Source organism: Hemibagrus wyckioides, linkage group LG11 (genome assembly GCF_019097595.1).
Source record: "Hemibagrus wyckioides isolate EC202008001 linkage group LG11, SWU_Hwy_1.0, whole genome shotgun sequence".
Taxonomy (NCBI): Eukaryota; Metazoa; Chordata; class Actinopteri; order Siluriformes; family Bagridae; genus Hemibagrus; species Hemibagrus wyckioides.
Window position 1 is genome coordinate 23,688,465 of NC_080720.1, and position 16,677 is coordinate 23,705,141.

A 16,677-nucleotide genomic window follows, 5' to 3' on the forward strand; every position below is an offset into this window, starting at 1 on the left:
AAAGTCAACAATCATCTTTTTAATTTTGTTGACATTCAGAGACAGGCTGTTTGCTTTACACCAGACTGTCAGCTGTTGCATTTCCTCTCTGTATGGTGACTTATCTGTCTTGCTGATGAGACCCACCCCGGTCATGTCATCGGCGAACTTAATGATGTGGTTCGAGCTGTACATTCCTGCACAGTCATGAGTCAGCAGAGTGAACAGCAGTGGGCTGAGCACACAGTCCTGAGGGGCCCCAGTGCTTTGTGTGGTGGTTTTGGAGATGCTGTTCACGATCCGGACTGACTGAGGTCTGCCAGTCAGGAAGTCCAGGATCCAGTTGCAGAGGGAGGTGTTCACGCCCAGCAGGCTCAATTTCTCAATCAGGTGCTGAACTGAAGCGTGAAGCATTCGTACGTATGAGTCGTTCATTGAAGCAGGAAACCCTAGACATCTTTGGCACAGGGAAGATGGTCGTTGTTATGAAGCATGTAGGAACGGTGCTGAATAGGAAAATGTTGAAAATGTCAGTGAAGACATCTGCTAGCTGTTCTGCACATTCCCTGAGCACTCTGTCAGGAATGTTGTCTGGTCCAGCTGACTTCCATGGGTTAACTCTGCATAGAGTTTTCTTCTACATCAGCCATGGGTAGACAGAGCATCTGGTCATTGGGAGGAAGGATGGTCTTCCTCGCCACTACATTATTCTGTACCTCAATCCGAGCGTAGAAGTCATTCAGCGCATCTGGGAGATCTGGAAGGGGGGCATCACTGTCAAACTTGTAGTTTGTGATCACCTGTATGACCTGCCACATGAGCCAGTAGTCTTCACTGTCTTGAAAGTGGCTGTGGATTCTCTGGGAGTGTGCACGCTTCGCCTCTTTGATGGCTGTCCCTGCCCTGAAGGTGGAGTCTCTTGAAAGGAGTCTCTTGAAAGGAGCACACACCTTTGCAGTCATCTACAGCTTCTGGTTGGGGCGTGCAGTGATGGTCTTGGAGACAGTCACGTCATCGATGCACTTGCCGATGTAGCTGGTCACTGATGCCATGTACTCCTCCAAGTTGATAGAGTCGTTCATTGCAGCCTCCCTGAACATATGCCAGACAGTGCACTCAAAACAGTCCTGAACCTCTTTCAGAACCGGTTTAGAGCATCTGACGAGCAGTCTGTATGCTGGAATTAGCATAACAGAGATGTGGTCTGAGTTGCCAAGGTGAGGGCGGGGCTCCACATGGTACGCGTTGGGAATGTTCAGCGTGGTTACCCCTCTCATCGAAAAGTCCACATGCTGATGGAATTTAGGGAGCACTGTTTTGAGATTCGCATGGTTGAAATCTCCAGCGATAATAAACAAACCGTCAGGGTGAGCATTCAGCAGATCGCTAAAAGCCCCATAGAGTTCACATAGAGCCTCCTTAGTATTAGTGCTGGGAAAATGTACACTCCAACAATGAAAGCAGTGGTGATTTCACATGGTAAATAAAATGGCCTGTATCAAAATGCCACAAACTCCACTAGCAATGAACAGTAGCTAAAACAAGCACAGAGTTCTTGCACCATTCCGTGTTGATGTAAACACACACCTCCACCGCGAGTCTCACTGCAAAGAGCTCCATTTCTGTCGTCATGAAACAAGGTGAGCCCGGATAGCTGAATTATGGTGTCTGGAACTCTGTCTGGAAATGGTGTTGCTAAGCCATTATCCAGCTTATTATCGGCTTATTATCCAGTGAGCAAATGTTGGACAGAATAATAGACGGGAGAACCGGCCGTGTAAGGTTTGTTTTTAGGCTCGCACAGACACCCGCCCGCTTTCTGTGCTTCTGCTTCCTTGAGCACCACTTGCAACGTCCTCTCTCCCGGCCACCCTCATCACGTGACACCAAGGACTGAAGGCCAGGAATTTGCAGCAAGCTGAGATCGTGAAGTTTTTCGAGTATTATCATGCAGGTTGGTAATTGCATGATTTCTGTACTGTAGTAGTGTCTGGCTGTCATATACATGAACACCACTGTCTTTGGTGTCCATGCACTTTGATATTCGGGCTAAAATACACAAATAGCACCATATTGGATCCGGAGTGGCCGCTGCGTGTTACTTTCACTAATCAGCTGAGGTTGTAGTGACCATATTGGATTCTAGGGCTCCATCCACAAGAAAATGGAATGCTTTAAAATGGAGACTATTTTGCCTCTGGTGTGACCAGTGCCAACAGGACCCAGTCCACTGCTCCATTCGTTCATTGCTGGAATTCCTGCAGACACACCTCTCTGAGGGCCTGATGCCTTCCACTTTAAAAGTGTTTGTGGCAAACCACGTACCTGTTTTAGGGGCCCCCTTTGGGAGGCACCCTCTGGTCTCTCGATTTCTGCACAGCGCTAGGAGGCTGAAGCCCTCCTGTAGACTGCGTCTTCTTTCTTGGGACCTCTCTGTTGTCTTAGAGGGGCTGCTAGAAGCCACTTTTGTGTCTGTGGACTCACTCTTCACTATGAAGAAGCTTCTGACCCTAAAGACAGCTCTCCTCTTAGCCTTGACATCTCTGAAGAGAGTGGGACACTTACAGGCCCTGTCAGCCACCCCCTCCTATCTGTAGTTTGCTCCAGGTAAGGTCAAGGCTATTTTGCATCCCAGGCCGAGATACATTCCCAAGGTGTGCTCCGTGGCCAGCTGTCTGGTCATTTTGCAAGCCTTCTGTCCTCTGCCCCATGAGTCAGCGGAGCAGGAGAGGCTGCACCTATTGTGCCTTGTTTGGGCTCTCAGCACTTGCGTAAATTGTTTGAGCATGTGGCATAAGTTCTCTGCTCTGCTAGTCTGTTTTGGCAGCCGCAAGAAAGGCAAATTGGTCTCCAAGCACCACCTAGCGCACTGGGTAGTGGAGGCTATTTCCCGGGCCTATTAGGTGCATGACATGTTTTATAGTTTGGACTTGGACCCAACTCCAGGATCCTGCATTAGTTTCCCATGCCACTCTCATGGCCCTGCAGGACAGACATCTTCCGGTGTGTGGCGGCATTGGTATTAATGTTCCCATAGCGTCAAATCATGGAACAGTGTTGAGTTCCCTTGAAAGGGAACTACATTGGGTTACATATGTAACCTGGGTCCCTGAGAAGGGAACGAGATGCTGCGTTGCTTGCCATGCACCGAACATCCTCTCGCACTTCCTTCAGACAAGTGATAGCTGGAGTAATGTGACGTAGATGTTCTTATATGGACTTGTTGGTGTGTATTTCCTCATCATGTGTCCTATCTGAGCCTTTAAATTGGTGTGTGTGCACATAGAGCCTCAGACCAATTTCCTCAATGAAGCGTTCCCATAGCATCAAGCCATGATGCAGCGTGTCATTCCCTTCTCAGGGAACCGGGTTACATATGTAACCAAGCATAGATTTATATGACCAGCAAACTTACAGATATTCAATGATGGTAACAATAACTGCCACCCTAGGTTTGAGGCAATATAGCAGGTTTAAAATGAACAGCTTCTAAAAGTTTTAGATAAGTAGTAAAAATTACTTTTCACATAAAAACACATGACCTTTTAATACTTGAGTACATTTAGTAAATATATTACCTATATTTCTTTGAGTGCAAATAGCTGGATATTTACTTAAATTAGCCATTTTTTTACTCCATAGGTAAAGCATTTTATGTATATTAAATACATACAGTATATTTGCTTATAACTATAGTCTGCCAGTGTTCTGCCCCCACCACACAGTATAACAATGATAATGGGATAAATGCATATAGAGATGTGGATATACATCCATGTACATTTGTTTTTCTTGTGAAATTTTAAATTGATTCAATGTACATGTTTGTACTGTATTCACAATGGTATAACTGACCATATTGAAATACTAAATCAGTCAGCTTTGGACCACACCTTCTATACCAAGACATGTTTCATGATTAGTAAAATCATTTCAGACTTGAAATGGTCAGCTGAGCCCCACTTTCTATATTAACGGATAAGAGGCTGCTCCATTTTCTGTGAAACTAGGTTGACATGTACTGGAAGAAACTGATCATGCTACTAAAATGAGTGCCTGGGAGCTTGTGGTTGCATATTGATTTTAACTCTTTCCTCAGTGGTCTGGTAAATGCAAAATCATTCATCGTAGTTTCTATATCACTTAAATTTTAATTAGTTACACAAAATTGATCTTAGTTTAAAAGCTTTAGTATTGTCCTGAAATGTACATTAATAAAGTCAGTATAATTTTGAAGTTATCTTTCTTTTTCATGTTTTAGAGAACAGATTTCTTCCTTTACACCTATTGTTCTCTTAAGCAATACATATATAAAATAATCTTTTTGCATGTCTGATCCATTTCTGGCAATCCACTATAGATATATCCACATGCATTGCATCAAGAGGGGACATTCGCTCATATGCACAGTGGACATACACCTTTCATCTACATAATAAAAAGAATTCCTCTATGGGGATGAGGAAGGTGGGAGGAAAAGTGGTCATTCTTGGGTGTTCTGCAAACAATTCTAGAACTACAAGAGTGCAGTGAAATTTTACATTGTCCCATACAAATAATATTTTATGCCATTTTTCCATTTCCAAAACTGGCACAAGCTTTCCATATAGGTCATCCAGAAGTGTTAAGAGTGCTCTGTAATGTATGGTCAAATGAATGGTATATATACACTACCAGTCAAAAGTTTGGACACATCTTCTAATTCCATGGTCTTTCCTGATGTTTATTTTCTTTCTACATTGTAAAACAATGCTGAAGGCGGCCGAAATACACAATAATGTCCTTTGAACAGTTGATATTGAGTTATGTCTGCTACTGGTGCTCTGTAAAGCCTTCATAACGGCTCTAATCTGAGGTGCTGTTAATTGATGATTTCTGAGGCTGGTAACTCTAAATGAACTTCCCCTCTGCAGCAGAGGTAAATTTTGGTCTTGCTTTACTGGTATGGTCTTCATGTGAGCCAGTTTCATCATGGTGCTTGATGGGTTTTGCAAATGCACTTGACAGTACTTTTCTTGCAAGAACTATTCCAGAACACCTGACCTTTGTGTCTTAAAATAACAACTGACTGTTTTTTGTTGTTATTACATAATGATTACTTAAGTCCATGTGTGTTATTTCATAATTTTGAAATCTCCAGTATTGTTCTAGAATGTAGAAAATAATCCCTAAACAAAAAACATTGAATTAAAAGGTTTGTCCAAACTTTTGACTGGTAGTATATATGCAGGGTATGTGACTGGTATCAAGCTCCATAACTTTCTAAAATAAAGAGAAAAGACGCAACCAGAGTTACTCTGGTAGGAGGCTTTTCTATGCTGGAGTTGGATTTGAACTACTACTCCCACAATACAGCATGGCCTACAACTATGGCTATTGAGGATTACAGTTCAGGGCCATTACAGATACTTTCCAAGTATTAGTGGCACAGGGCCACATCATTGGAGCAGCAGATTGACCTACTCAGCACACAGATGGCACATCTCTGATCTGCAATGCCAGCTACACAGGCACTACCATTGGCAATCTCTCTATCTGACTGATTACTCCTTGCCTATCTAGAAAAGTATTCTGGTGACCCAGCTGGATGCAAAATTTCATGTTTCATGTTTTTATATTTCTTGTTATGATGTTCATTCTACTTAAGGAGACAGTCATTCCAAGTGTGTCTATGTCCTTCTGTCAATGTAGCCCTTAGAGTTGACATGAGTGCACAATCAGTGAGCAACTGGGAATGCAAAGCAGGGCTGGGGGTAGCAGGAAGTGAGTTGGCATGGCTGCAGGCAGACTGGGTAAACTGAGGACCTGAAATACAGGGGAAAACAGAGGAGAATGACAGGATTAAGCTACTGGAAAACACTAGACAGCAACACATGGGAATATGCTTAATTGCTCTTATATGTTATAATATCTATAAAATATTATGTATAATACCATAAAATTGCCATTTTTAATACTTGAGATCCTTTGCATTCAATGACTGCATGAAGCCTGGAACCCATAGACACCACCAGACACTGGGTTTCTTCTCTGTTGACCACACACTATGATGATTATAATGATGATGATGATGATGATGATGATGATGATGATGATGATGAATAAAGCATCATAATCGTCATGACTATAGACTATGATCAAAGTGTGTTGTCCTGGGTCAAGGTTCATGGTTAATAGGTAATTGGTGTTTATTCTTTTCTAAGTATTTCAATAAATGCTTTATTATTGAACATTTTAAAGCATTGTTGTGGTCATTACTTTTTACATTGTAAGAAGGCAAATAATTTAGAACTAAGCCTACAGAAACGAAGATGACCAGATGACCCATATGGATAACTGAAGTGCTAGGTGCCTGAACATCACAGTAGAGAGTTTCCAGGGATGGTAATTACATTTTTAATTACATTTTTACATAATTACGTTTACAGTGAAGTAATTATTCTGTTGTTTTGTACATTGCATCTCCAGTGATCCCCAATTTGCATATATCAACTGTTTTGCCATTGTCTTTCAGCCACACAGTTGTACAGTTACTGATATGTCTTGTTATCACACACACACGCACACACACACACACACACAGTGTTCAGAACTCAGAACACTATTCTAATACTTTTTTGATACTATTTTGATTTTTCAGGTGCACTTCCATGCTGTTAATCTCCCATTATACCACATCCCAAAAGTAATTCTTTTGGATTTAGATTTTTTTGTAGCATTATCATACTGAAGGGATGCACATGATAAGAAACAATACTCAAATAGGCTGCGGCAGTCGAGCAATGATCCATTACCATTGTGTATGTATGTATATATACTGCAGCTCTTGTGGGGTGTTCCCGGTCTGCAGTGGTCAGTATCTTTCAAAAGTTGTCCAAGGAAGGAACAGTGGTGAACCGGCGACAGGGTCATGGGTGGCCAAGGCTCAATAATGGATGTAGGGAGCGAAGGCTGCCCCGTGTGGTCCGATCCAACAGACGAGCTACTGTTGCTCAAATTGCTAAAAAAAGTTAATGCTGGTTCTGATAGAAAGGTGTCAGAAAACAGTGCATCGCAGCTTGTTGCGTATAGGGCTGCATAGCCGCAGACCAGTCAATCCACACTTTCTTCTCATAGTGAATCCTGATGCCAAGCAACACAAACACATATAAAACATATAGTATATAAAAGTTGTAAACTTTCATACCTTTAAGCTACCTTACCTCCTGTTTCAAAATGGTGATCAATAGATTAGTTGGAGAACTGGAGAAATATTCTCATAATATCCCGCAATCGTGTTTTATTTGTATATGAGCATGTCAGATTAAACATAATTTAATTTAACATGAACATAACTTGCTGCTTCTTTTAAATTTTGGCCTAACTATTTTTTTTCATGAACAGTTAGGTTCATGCTAGTTCTGAAATAATTAAAACTATTTACTGTAAATTAGAAGTTACTATTAGTAATTATGTTTGCCTCGCTCCTCCAGGGTTGGGGGTTAAATTCCCACCCCCACCCTGTGTGTGTGAAGTTTTTCTCCCTATGCTTCAGGGACTTGGACTGGTACTCCAGTTTCCTCCGAAGCCACGTGTTGTAGGATGATTGGCATCTCTAAATTGTCTGTAGTATGTAAATGGGTGTGTGAGTGTATGCCCTGTGATGGAATGGTAACCTAACCAGGGTGCCCCCACCTTGTGCATTGTGGGATAGGCTCCAAGCTCCCCTGTGACCAGTAGGATCATTACTACTGACATGCAAACACAAACAAGATAAACAGCCGTTTTTCCACATATAATGATTTTCAGAAATAGAATCCTTTGCCCAGAATGACTTCTTTGTTTATATTCCTGATATTTCTGTGCTGTTTGATTTATGCATTCCCCAATATTATATCAACTGTTGCTGAGGCAGATGCCTCACATCAAGGAATGTGTGTGTGTGTGTGCGTGTGCATGTGCGTGTATATATATATATATATACACGCACACGAGAGAGAAAGAGAGAGAGAGATGTGAAGTGAATGTTAGATGTAAGATTCTCACACAGCCATAGCCCCAGACAACTCCCCCACCCTGTCATCCATGCTGTGATTGGCTGTTTCTCTGAATCCCAGCAACAGCTCTCTGCACCTCCTCCCCCTTTTGCCTCCACAAAGAGCTTGCTGCTGAATGAACTGAATCAGCCTCAGACTGTCTGAATAGTACAAGCTTTTTCATCTCTCTATCCTCCCATTTTTTTCTGCCCTCTCTCCATCTCTCTTGCTGTTTCTCCTCCTCCCTCTGATGAGCTGCCTCGTCATGCCATCCATTTATATCTCCAGCATTCCAAGAAAAGAGGGACAAGCACAGATCGGCCTGGACATCAAAAAGCAATAGATCATGCTGCCTACAACATCCATGGATATCTACTCCTGAGATGAGATTGTCTGCCATTTTTCCTGTTTCATCTCCATCACTCAACCTTTCCCAAGGCAAAGGGAGTGAAAAAAAACAACAGCATCGGCCATCATTTCTTGAGAGGAACTTTGGGATTCATTAGCTAAGTGAGGAAAGAATTTTGTAATATTGCTGCTCTATTTTTCTGCTCACTTTTTCCTCTTCTCCTCCTTGTCTACTGGCGAGGGAGCCGGTAGAAGTCTGCCAAGACGCCGCGTGCCGTGCTCCGCGTGAAGAATGCCCAGGCGCGCCTGCCCAAGCCATCGGAAGCGGCGCCCACGCCCGCCTCTGGACTCTACATGGAGCGCTCACAGAGTCGAATCAGTTTGTCAGCTTCATTTGAGGCTCTTGCAATCTATTTCCCCTGCATGAACTCCTTTGATGAGGATGATGGCGGTTAGTGTCTGTGTGTATGTGTGTGTGTTTGTGTTTGTGTGTATGGGGAGGTAGTTCACCATATGTGTGACTATGAATGGTGATTTTAAACTTGAAACATGCTGGGATGCCAGATATGATTCATAACATCATAGGGTTAAAGTCCATGCCTTAGGTCAGTAAAACATAAAACCCAAACACTTCTGGTACCATTCTCTGCATTCTTTTAGATTATTTAAGAAATGTTTGTTGAAAATCCTGTCAGCACATCTCTCCAAACTCACTATAGTGACCTAACTGCAGGTTAATATTTAGCTTATGTTTATGATTAGATAACACAATGGTGTCAAGTTAGCTCATTAAGCAAATTCAGACTACTCAGTGCACACACATGCACACTTCCATGTGATTTCTGTTTTCAATTTCCATTTTTTCTTTATTATTTAAAAAATGAATAGACATAAATGCATATTTAACAGACACACTTACTGAAATGTACATTTTATCTATTTTCCTAGCTCTTTCTTATTCTCCTGGCCTCATTCTAAAGAACTGTGCAGAGAATGTAGCATAGAGAAATGAGACACCATGTCTAGCCAGCAATCATTTCTGATTTCTCTCTCTCTCTCTCTCTCTCTCTCACACACACACACACATACACACAAGCAGACTCTGTCTCTATGTAAGTGTGTGCTTTTTGAGAGACAACATACATTTCACAAATGAATTCAGCAAGACATACATGTACCTTCTGACGTAGAGCTAGCAAATGTAATTTAAATGTAAAACCATAAATGATTGTATGAAAATCATACAAATCATCATTGTGTCAACATATAATTTAAAAATTAAACATTAAAATATTGTTTTAAATGTTTCTGTAATAACATTGTTTACTTAACACTGATTATACAGAAAAACATACTGTACATTGTAAAAATGAATTCGTTCTATTATACTTTTGCCTTCTGCAGACTGTATAAGGTGATCAAATGCACACGCAGCATAATCTAAAATGTATTTAAATTGTATCCTAGAACTGAAAATTCCTGGCACCATGGTGGCACAGTCCTGCTGGCTCAAAGCTCCATTGTGTTTATATGGGATTCTACAGTTCTACAGATTTCTCCAACCTCCCAAAACATGCTAGTAGATTAATTGACTAATGCTAAAATGCTAAAAACGTGAATATATGTGTCTTTAGTACTGTGTGATACATTGGCATCCCACATGCCGGCACCCTGACCAGTATTTATTGAAGGTGACTGAATGGGTAGATGAATGAATAAATAAAAATTCTCTCAATTTGTGATCTGCAACTATATTCAAGTTGCAAAATGCTCTACAGTTGAATATTCTGTTTTACAATGCATGAAGCATAATTACAATGAACATTTAGTGGTTAACATGTTTGCCTCACACCTCTAGCGTCCTGGGTTCGAGTCTTACTCTTGCTCACTGTGTGTGGAGTTTGCATGTTCTCCCCATGCTTGGTGGGTTTCTTCCCACAGTCCAAAGACATGCTACTAGGCTGATTGGAGTCTCTAATTTGCCTGGTGTGTGAGTGTGTGCCCTGTGATGGGTTGGCACTCTGTCCAGAGTGTATCCTGCCTTGATGCCCAATGACACCTGAGATAGTCACAGGCTCCCTGTGACCTGACGATAGATTGGATAAGCAGTACATGAAACGAAATGAAATTTTTATCCAAACACAACTCAAGTTTTTAATCAGTTCTCTAATATAAAAAGTTCCTTTTATAAATGTAGAGTAAAAGAGGCAGAAGGAGAGGAAATTTACAAAATAAACCATGAACATATTGTTTGGTAATTAAAATCAATACAGAATGAATGACGATTGAACAGAATAATTGTCAGGAATAATTGAAACCTTGAGATACTTGACAGAAAGATTACATGTTTGGGATGACCATGCTTTGTGTGTATGCAGAATTGAGAAGTTACACGGCTATTGAGAAACACTGTCTATTCATACAAAAGATGGCAAAATTGTAAATACCACTAAGCTTAACCTTAACTTTAAATAAATTATATTACAACAAATTAAAAGAAATTAAATTCCTTACATGAAAAACAATACAATAATAATTAATGATTTTTTTCCACAGGGTTTATATATTATTTTTACTTAGTTTATTCATAAATCATGGTTGAAGACATATTAGATATTTAGTGTCTCAAGACCTTCCGCCTTCTTTTCCCGACTGTCAGTTTCCTGTAGTAAGACACCTCTTTCTTTGTCGATTGTACAGGGGTGTGTACAGGAGATAGCAAACTGGACTATTTATCTGTGAGGTCATGTCCGAATGACCCCTTCAGAAGCTCATTGGATAAACGTTGGATGGCAGGTGTAGCTGTTTCAGAAAATAAATTATTGTGTGTCTTTTCTGAATAAAAAAAGTATTAATAGACAGTTGTGGATCTATTGGCACAAGCATACTTTGCTGTTATAATGTTGGTAAAAATTTGGTAGAGATTGTGGTATGTTTATGCATATGCACAGGTATATCAGGAATTGTGACACTTTAAATCAACCAGTACTGTGTGTAGTTTCTAACCCATTTTTATTTCAATTTTCATTTACCAGCTGCCTAGACCTCCTCAGCCCAATCAGAGTGACAAAACAGTATTTTCCTGTTTTAAAAACTAAAGTTTAAAGAAATAAGAAAAAACTTCAACAAATAAGAACAAAGTGTGAAATGTCAGTTTATGCAACTTTATGCATGGATCATAGAATGTCTAGAACACCAGATTCCCTTCTTTTCATGAAATGTTTTTGCCAGCATGCATTAAAAATGTGTAAGCAATTATTTGAAACTATTGTACATGTATTAGGCTATATGCAAAGAGCAAGGCCAATTCTTTTGGGTTTGAGATCAAAAGATGAATATGAGATCAGAATTTCACATTTCATTTCCTGATATTTATATCTAGATATGTCAAAAAAATTGCACCAAGTATTGGAACAGTAAAAAAGTAAATTAATGTAAATAACAATTAATATTTGGTTACATATACTGTACCTTACTAGCAATAACTGCATCCAGCCAGTGACCCACTGACTTCAGTTTCATGCTTCTTTTACAGGCATGTACCACAGCTTATTTCAGTATTTTTTTAATCTCATCTTCAGGAGGTGAAATACACGTTCAGTTTGGTTCAGGTCTGTTGATTGACTTGTTCAATCTTTTTCCCAGATGAAGTCATTTGTTGTATTGGCCGTATGTTTTGGGTCATTGTCTTGCTGCATGATGATGGAAGTATTTCTATGTAAATTGACATACATAATGTTTCTGTTGACATGAGTATCATGAGTCATTATCACTAAACAAAGATTCTGCAAGCTCAACCCAAGACACTGCATCCACTATGCATGACCAATGTTTTATATTTTGGATCATGAGCAGATCATTTCTTCCTCCATACATTAATTTGGTTAATTTTGGTTCCAGAAATTCTGTGGCATCTCTATACTTTAATGGAAATTTTAATTTAAGCTTTCTGAATCTTACTGCTGATAATTACTACAGTCTTGTGGTATGGACCCTATATTTTTGCTCTTGAAGTAATCTTCGAAAGGTGCCCTATGGTGGTTGTTGGAGACTATTGTTGTTGTTTTTTTTTTGTTTGTTTTTAATAATGCTATCAATTGCTATTAATTTCTGTTGTTTTCCTTGGCTCACCATGTCTGGTAGAGAGTACACCAGTGGTTTCTTTATTTTTTTCCAGGACATTCCAAATTGTATTGCCTATCCACTGCTTGTGCCGTGGCTCTGATTGATTTTTCCTTTTTTAGACAGCTCTCTGGTCTTCATGCTGATTTATCATTTTGAACAACTCATGCCATTCAGAGCTAGTAATTGTTTAAACAATAAATAAATTTTTTTAAAAAAAGAAGGCACAGCTGGGCAACAAGAAACACCTGTCACATGCCCTAATATTTTTGTTCATTTGAAAAATGGGTATGTTGAAATAAATCTGTAAATAATTATGAGTATTTATGTAAAAAAAAAAGAAGCTAAAATTCTGATTTATCTTTCAGTCTCAAGAGAACATTAAAATACTTGTATAGGATCTGTATATTCTCACAATTTTATAGTAATAATGGGGTCATGGCTTCTAAACTTGATTTGCATATGGGTCTCTGAAACATTAAACCTTATAGAAGTGTTGTTTTCTGTAATTGTTTTGTGTAAAGTGTAAAGTTTTATTCATTTGTCCTGTTTGTGTTTCTCCTCACTAGTACTAATGTGTATCAAATAGTCTTGATTCTAAAGACTCACCTAAGTGCATGTTCCCATCATTTAACAAAGAGGTCTACTTCCAGCATGTGTCTGCCCTGGTCTCCTCACTACAATTTTATATTAATTCTGAGTGCCATATTTATCCCATGCAAGCTATGGGGGAGACCAGAGTCAATATGTCATATATTAATTAATTTTAGGCATTGATAGCTCACTGGTAAATAATTAATTTTAATGAGTAATTGGTGATACCTTGTCCACTCTATTATATCACATTAGATATAATATTTTAATTTTACCATTGTAAATAAAATTTGAAGTATTCTTAAACATTGTCCCTTAACATAGGTAGTTTCATACATTTATTTTAACTTTCTTTAGAACATTCTATAGATTTCTTTTTCCTTTTCTGAACACTGGAGGAAAATTAGATTAGCTTAGATTCAACTTTATTGTCAGTGTGCAAAGTATGTGTAAACACAGCCAATGAAATGCAGTTAGCATCTAACCAAAAGTGCATAAGTGGTATATTTACAATTCAATTCAATTCAATTTATTTTGTATAGTGCCTTTTACAATGAACATTGTCTCAAAGCAGCTTTACAAAAGAAGAAAAACAGAGAAAGGGGAAGGGAAAAATGAAAATAAAAAATAACTAAACTCAAAATAAGAATAAAATTATTATATTTAATTATTAAACTATTTTATCCCTATTTTATCCCTAATGAACAATGAACTGTGAATAAAGATATACAGCTCTGGGAGGAGGGGAGATATATACAGAGGAGTGAATGTACAGGGGGTACAGTATGTATTTTAAATAAGTAATATATGTGCACTATATATGTACACATGTGGACAAAATTGTTGGTACCCATTAAAAAATAGAAAAACCCAGTTTTCTGCAAACTGACTAATGAAAATCAGACATTGCTTTTGAATTGTGGTTCAACAGAAGCATTTAAAAAACAGACTAATGAAAATGGCCTGGACAAAAATGATGGTACCCTTAACTTAATATTCACTGATCACTGCAATCAAACGATTTCTGTAACTCTCAATGAAACCTCTGCACCTGTCAACAGGTATTTTGTCCTCCTCAGTCGTCTTCCATTAAGTCCACTTTTGCTCAAACAGTGATGGATGGTGCGATCTGACGCTGATGTACTTTGACCTTGGAGTTCACCTCTAATGTCTTTGGAAGTTGTTCTGGGCTCTTTGGTTACCATTTGTATTATGTGTCTCTTCAATTTGTCATCAATTTTTCCTCTTGTGGCCACGTCCAAGTTGGCTACAGTCCAGTGGACCATAAACTTCTGAATAATATGTGCAACTGTAGTCACAGGAACATCAAGCTGCTTGGAGATGGTCTTATAGCCTTTACCTTTAACATGCTTGTCTATAATTTTCCTTCTAATCTCCTGAGACAACTCTCTTCTTAGCTTTCTGTGGTTCAGTTTGGTGCACACCATGATACCGAACAGCAGAGTGACTACTTTTCACCCTTTAAATAGGCAGACTGACTGAATACAAGTTTGAAGACACCTGTGATGCTAATTTCAGGAAAGTTTAACATGTCCCTATGGTCAAATTATTTTCAATCATTTCTAGGGACACCATCATTTTTGTTCAGGCCAGTTTCATAAGTTTTTTTTAAATGCTTCTGTTGAACCAAAATTCAAAATGTCTGATTTTCATTAGTGAATTTTTTATTTATTATTACTTTTGTCAGTTTCAGTTACCATTGTGGGGTTTCCTTTCTTTAATGGAAGGGAGCAATTTTGTGTACGTATAAACAGTGTGCAGTAATGAAGACATGCTAAAAAAGTAGGAAATCGTAATGGTTTGTGACATACATAATTATGATGTAAATGTATAAAGAAGAATATATTTCTGGGTGAGAGCTATTTGATGCTCTGTAGTGCTCAGGCTAATTCACTTTTGTGTATTATCAAGTCTAATGATTTTTGTAGCTCAAAATACCCCTTTAAAACAAAGCCACAGTCTGCTGCTGAGAGTCTGTGCTTGTGTGGTGACAGTTGCAGTAACCATGTTGTGTACGAACAAAGTGTAACAAGGACACAAAGACAGACAGAAACAAGAGAGGTCAGAGTGATTGATAATGGGTAGCTTCTAGCCACCTAGAGATAGCAAAGGACATGCAGACACTCAGCTGGATGTCTTGGTATGTTTGTATGGTGATTTAGTGGTTGGCTGCTCAAGATTGTGAAAGCTTATTGTGATGTTTTTGTACTCTCTGCAAATGGTTATTTCCAACCTACATAGGACAAATATTGCTAAAATGGTTTGAAGATCAAGTTACATCAATAATGCATAGCAAATTGTTAATTTAAAAATAAAAATATAATAGACATCATGTCCAGGCAAACATTATTCAGTCTAGCAGTATAATGTCTGCTTTCTTGAGTGTAGATTTGGTTTGAACATTGGGAGGTTGAAGTGTTTGCTTTTGGCTTCTCCAAATTTTTTTAAATAAAATTAAAAACTTGAAAAAATAAAAAATAAATGTCATGACATAAATACTTATCCCCATACCCCCCAGAAACGATGGCCCTGCCTGCTTTAAATTGTATGATAATAATGGTGTCAATGATGACAAGTTTATTGTGTGGTGGTGTACTGTGTTATGTCAATTAGGTTCACATGTGCTGCCATGTGCTGCATCAGAATATGGGATAGATTCTCACTTGCAAAGTCCTACCATGCAATATTGCTCCTAGTGGTGACTTTTTAGATGCAGGTTGTGGCAGAGATTATGGTCCATATATTTTTTTGGCTGTCATGGTCACAAAACCACAGATTTACAGTATAACTTTAATGCTTTACAGGTACAGATGATGGTGTAAAAAGAATTTCCAGTTACAGTGCACCCTTTACAATGTCTTTTTCATAAGCCACTATCATCATATTTGCATAACTACTTTTCTGCTTTTGACAGTTGCTGCCTATCTACTCACAGATAATGTGGAATGGAACATCTGCAGCTTGAGCACTTGAAAAATTTGACTTCCAAAGTTCCAAAACCGAAACAGTTTATTTTCACCATTTGCAACAGATACAAGTTTAATGTTCAATAACATTTTTGCAAACACACAACGGTGATCTCTTACTGGTGGTGGCAGTTACTAGCAGCTAACATTACTGAGTAGAAGTGTACACTCGCTGAGCATTTATTAAGAACAGCTGTATACCTACAGTACTCATTCATGCAATTCTAATGAGCCAGCCATGTGGCAGCAATGCAGTGTATAAAATTTTGCATATACAAGCCAACAGCTTTTTGTCCTGTTTACATGAACTATTGGAATGGAGAAAATATGTGATCTCAGTGACTTGGCATTTTGACTGTGACATGATGCTTGGTGCCAGACAGGTGTGATATGAGTATTTCTATATCTGCTGATCGCCTTGGATTTTTATGTACACCTGTCTCTAGAGTTTACTCATAATTATGTAATAAAGAAAAAACATACAATGAGCAGAGTTCTGTGATAAGAGAGGTCAGTGGATGGCCAGATGAGTTCAACCTTACAGAAGTGAGACTATCACATACAAAAGACTATTGCTTTAATTAAAGTGAACCGCCCTTAGACATTTAATACATAATTACCCATAAAATATT

At 38.8% G+C, this 16,677-nt stretch overlaps 1 protein-coding gene across 1 annotated transcript in view; it reads left to right on the forward strand.

The window, feature by feature from the left end:
• Positions 1–8,118: 8,118 nt before the first annotated feature.
• The window catches only part of rims4 (regulating synaptic membrane exocytosis 4), a 38,003-nt gene continuing 29,444 nt past the window's right edge, over positions 8,119–16,677 (forward strand). Inside the window, exon 1 of the mRNA XM_058402156.1 lies at positions 8,119–8,793. Within this exon, the coding sequence (XP_058258139.1) occupies positions 8,697–8,793 (97 nt within the window). The 5' untranslated portion in view covers positions 8,119–8,696. The remainder of the gene's footprint in view (positions 8,794–16,677) is intronic.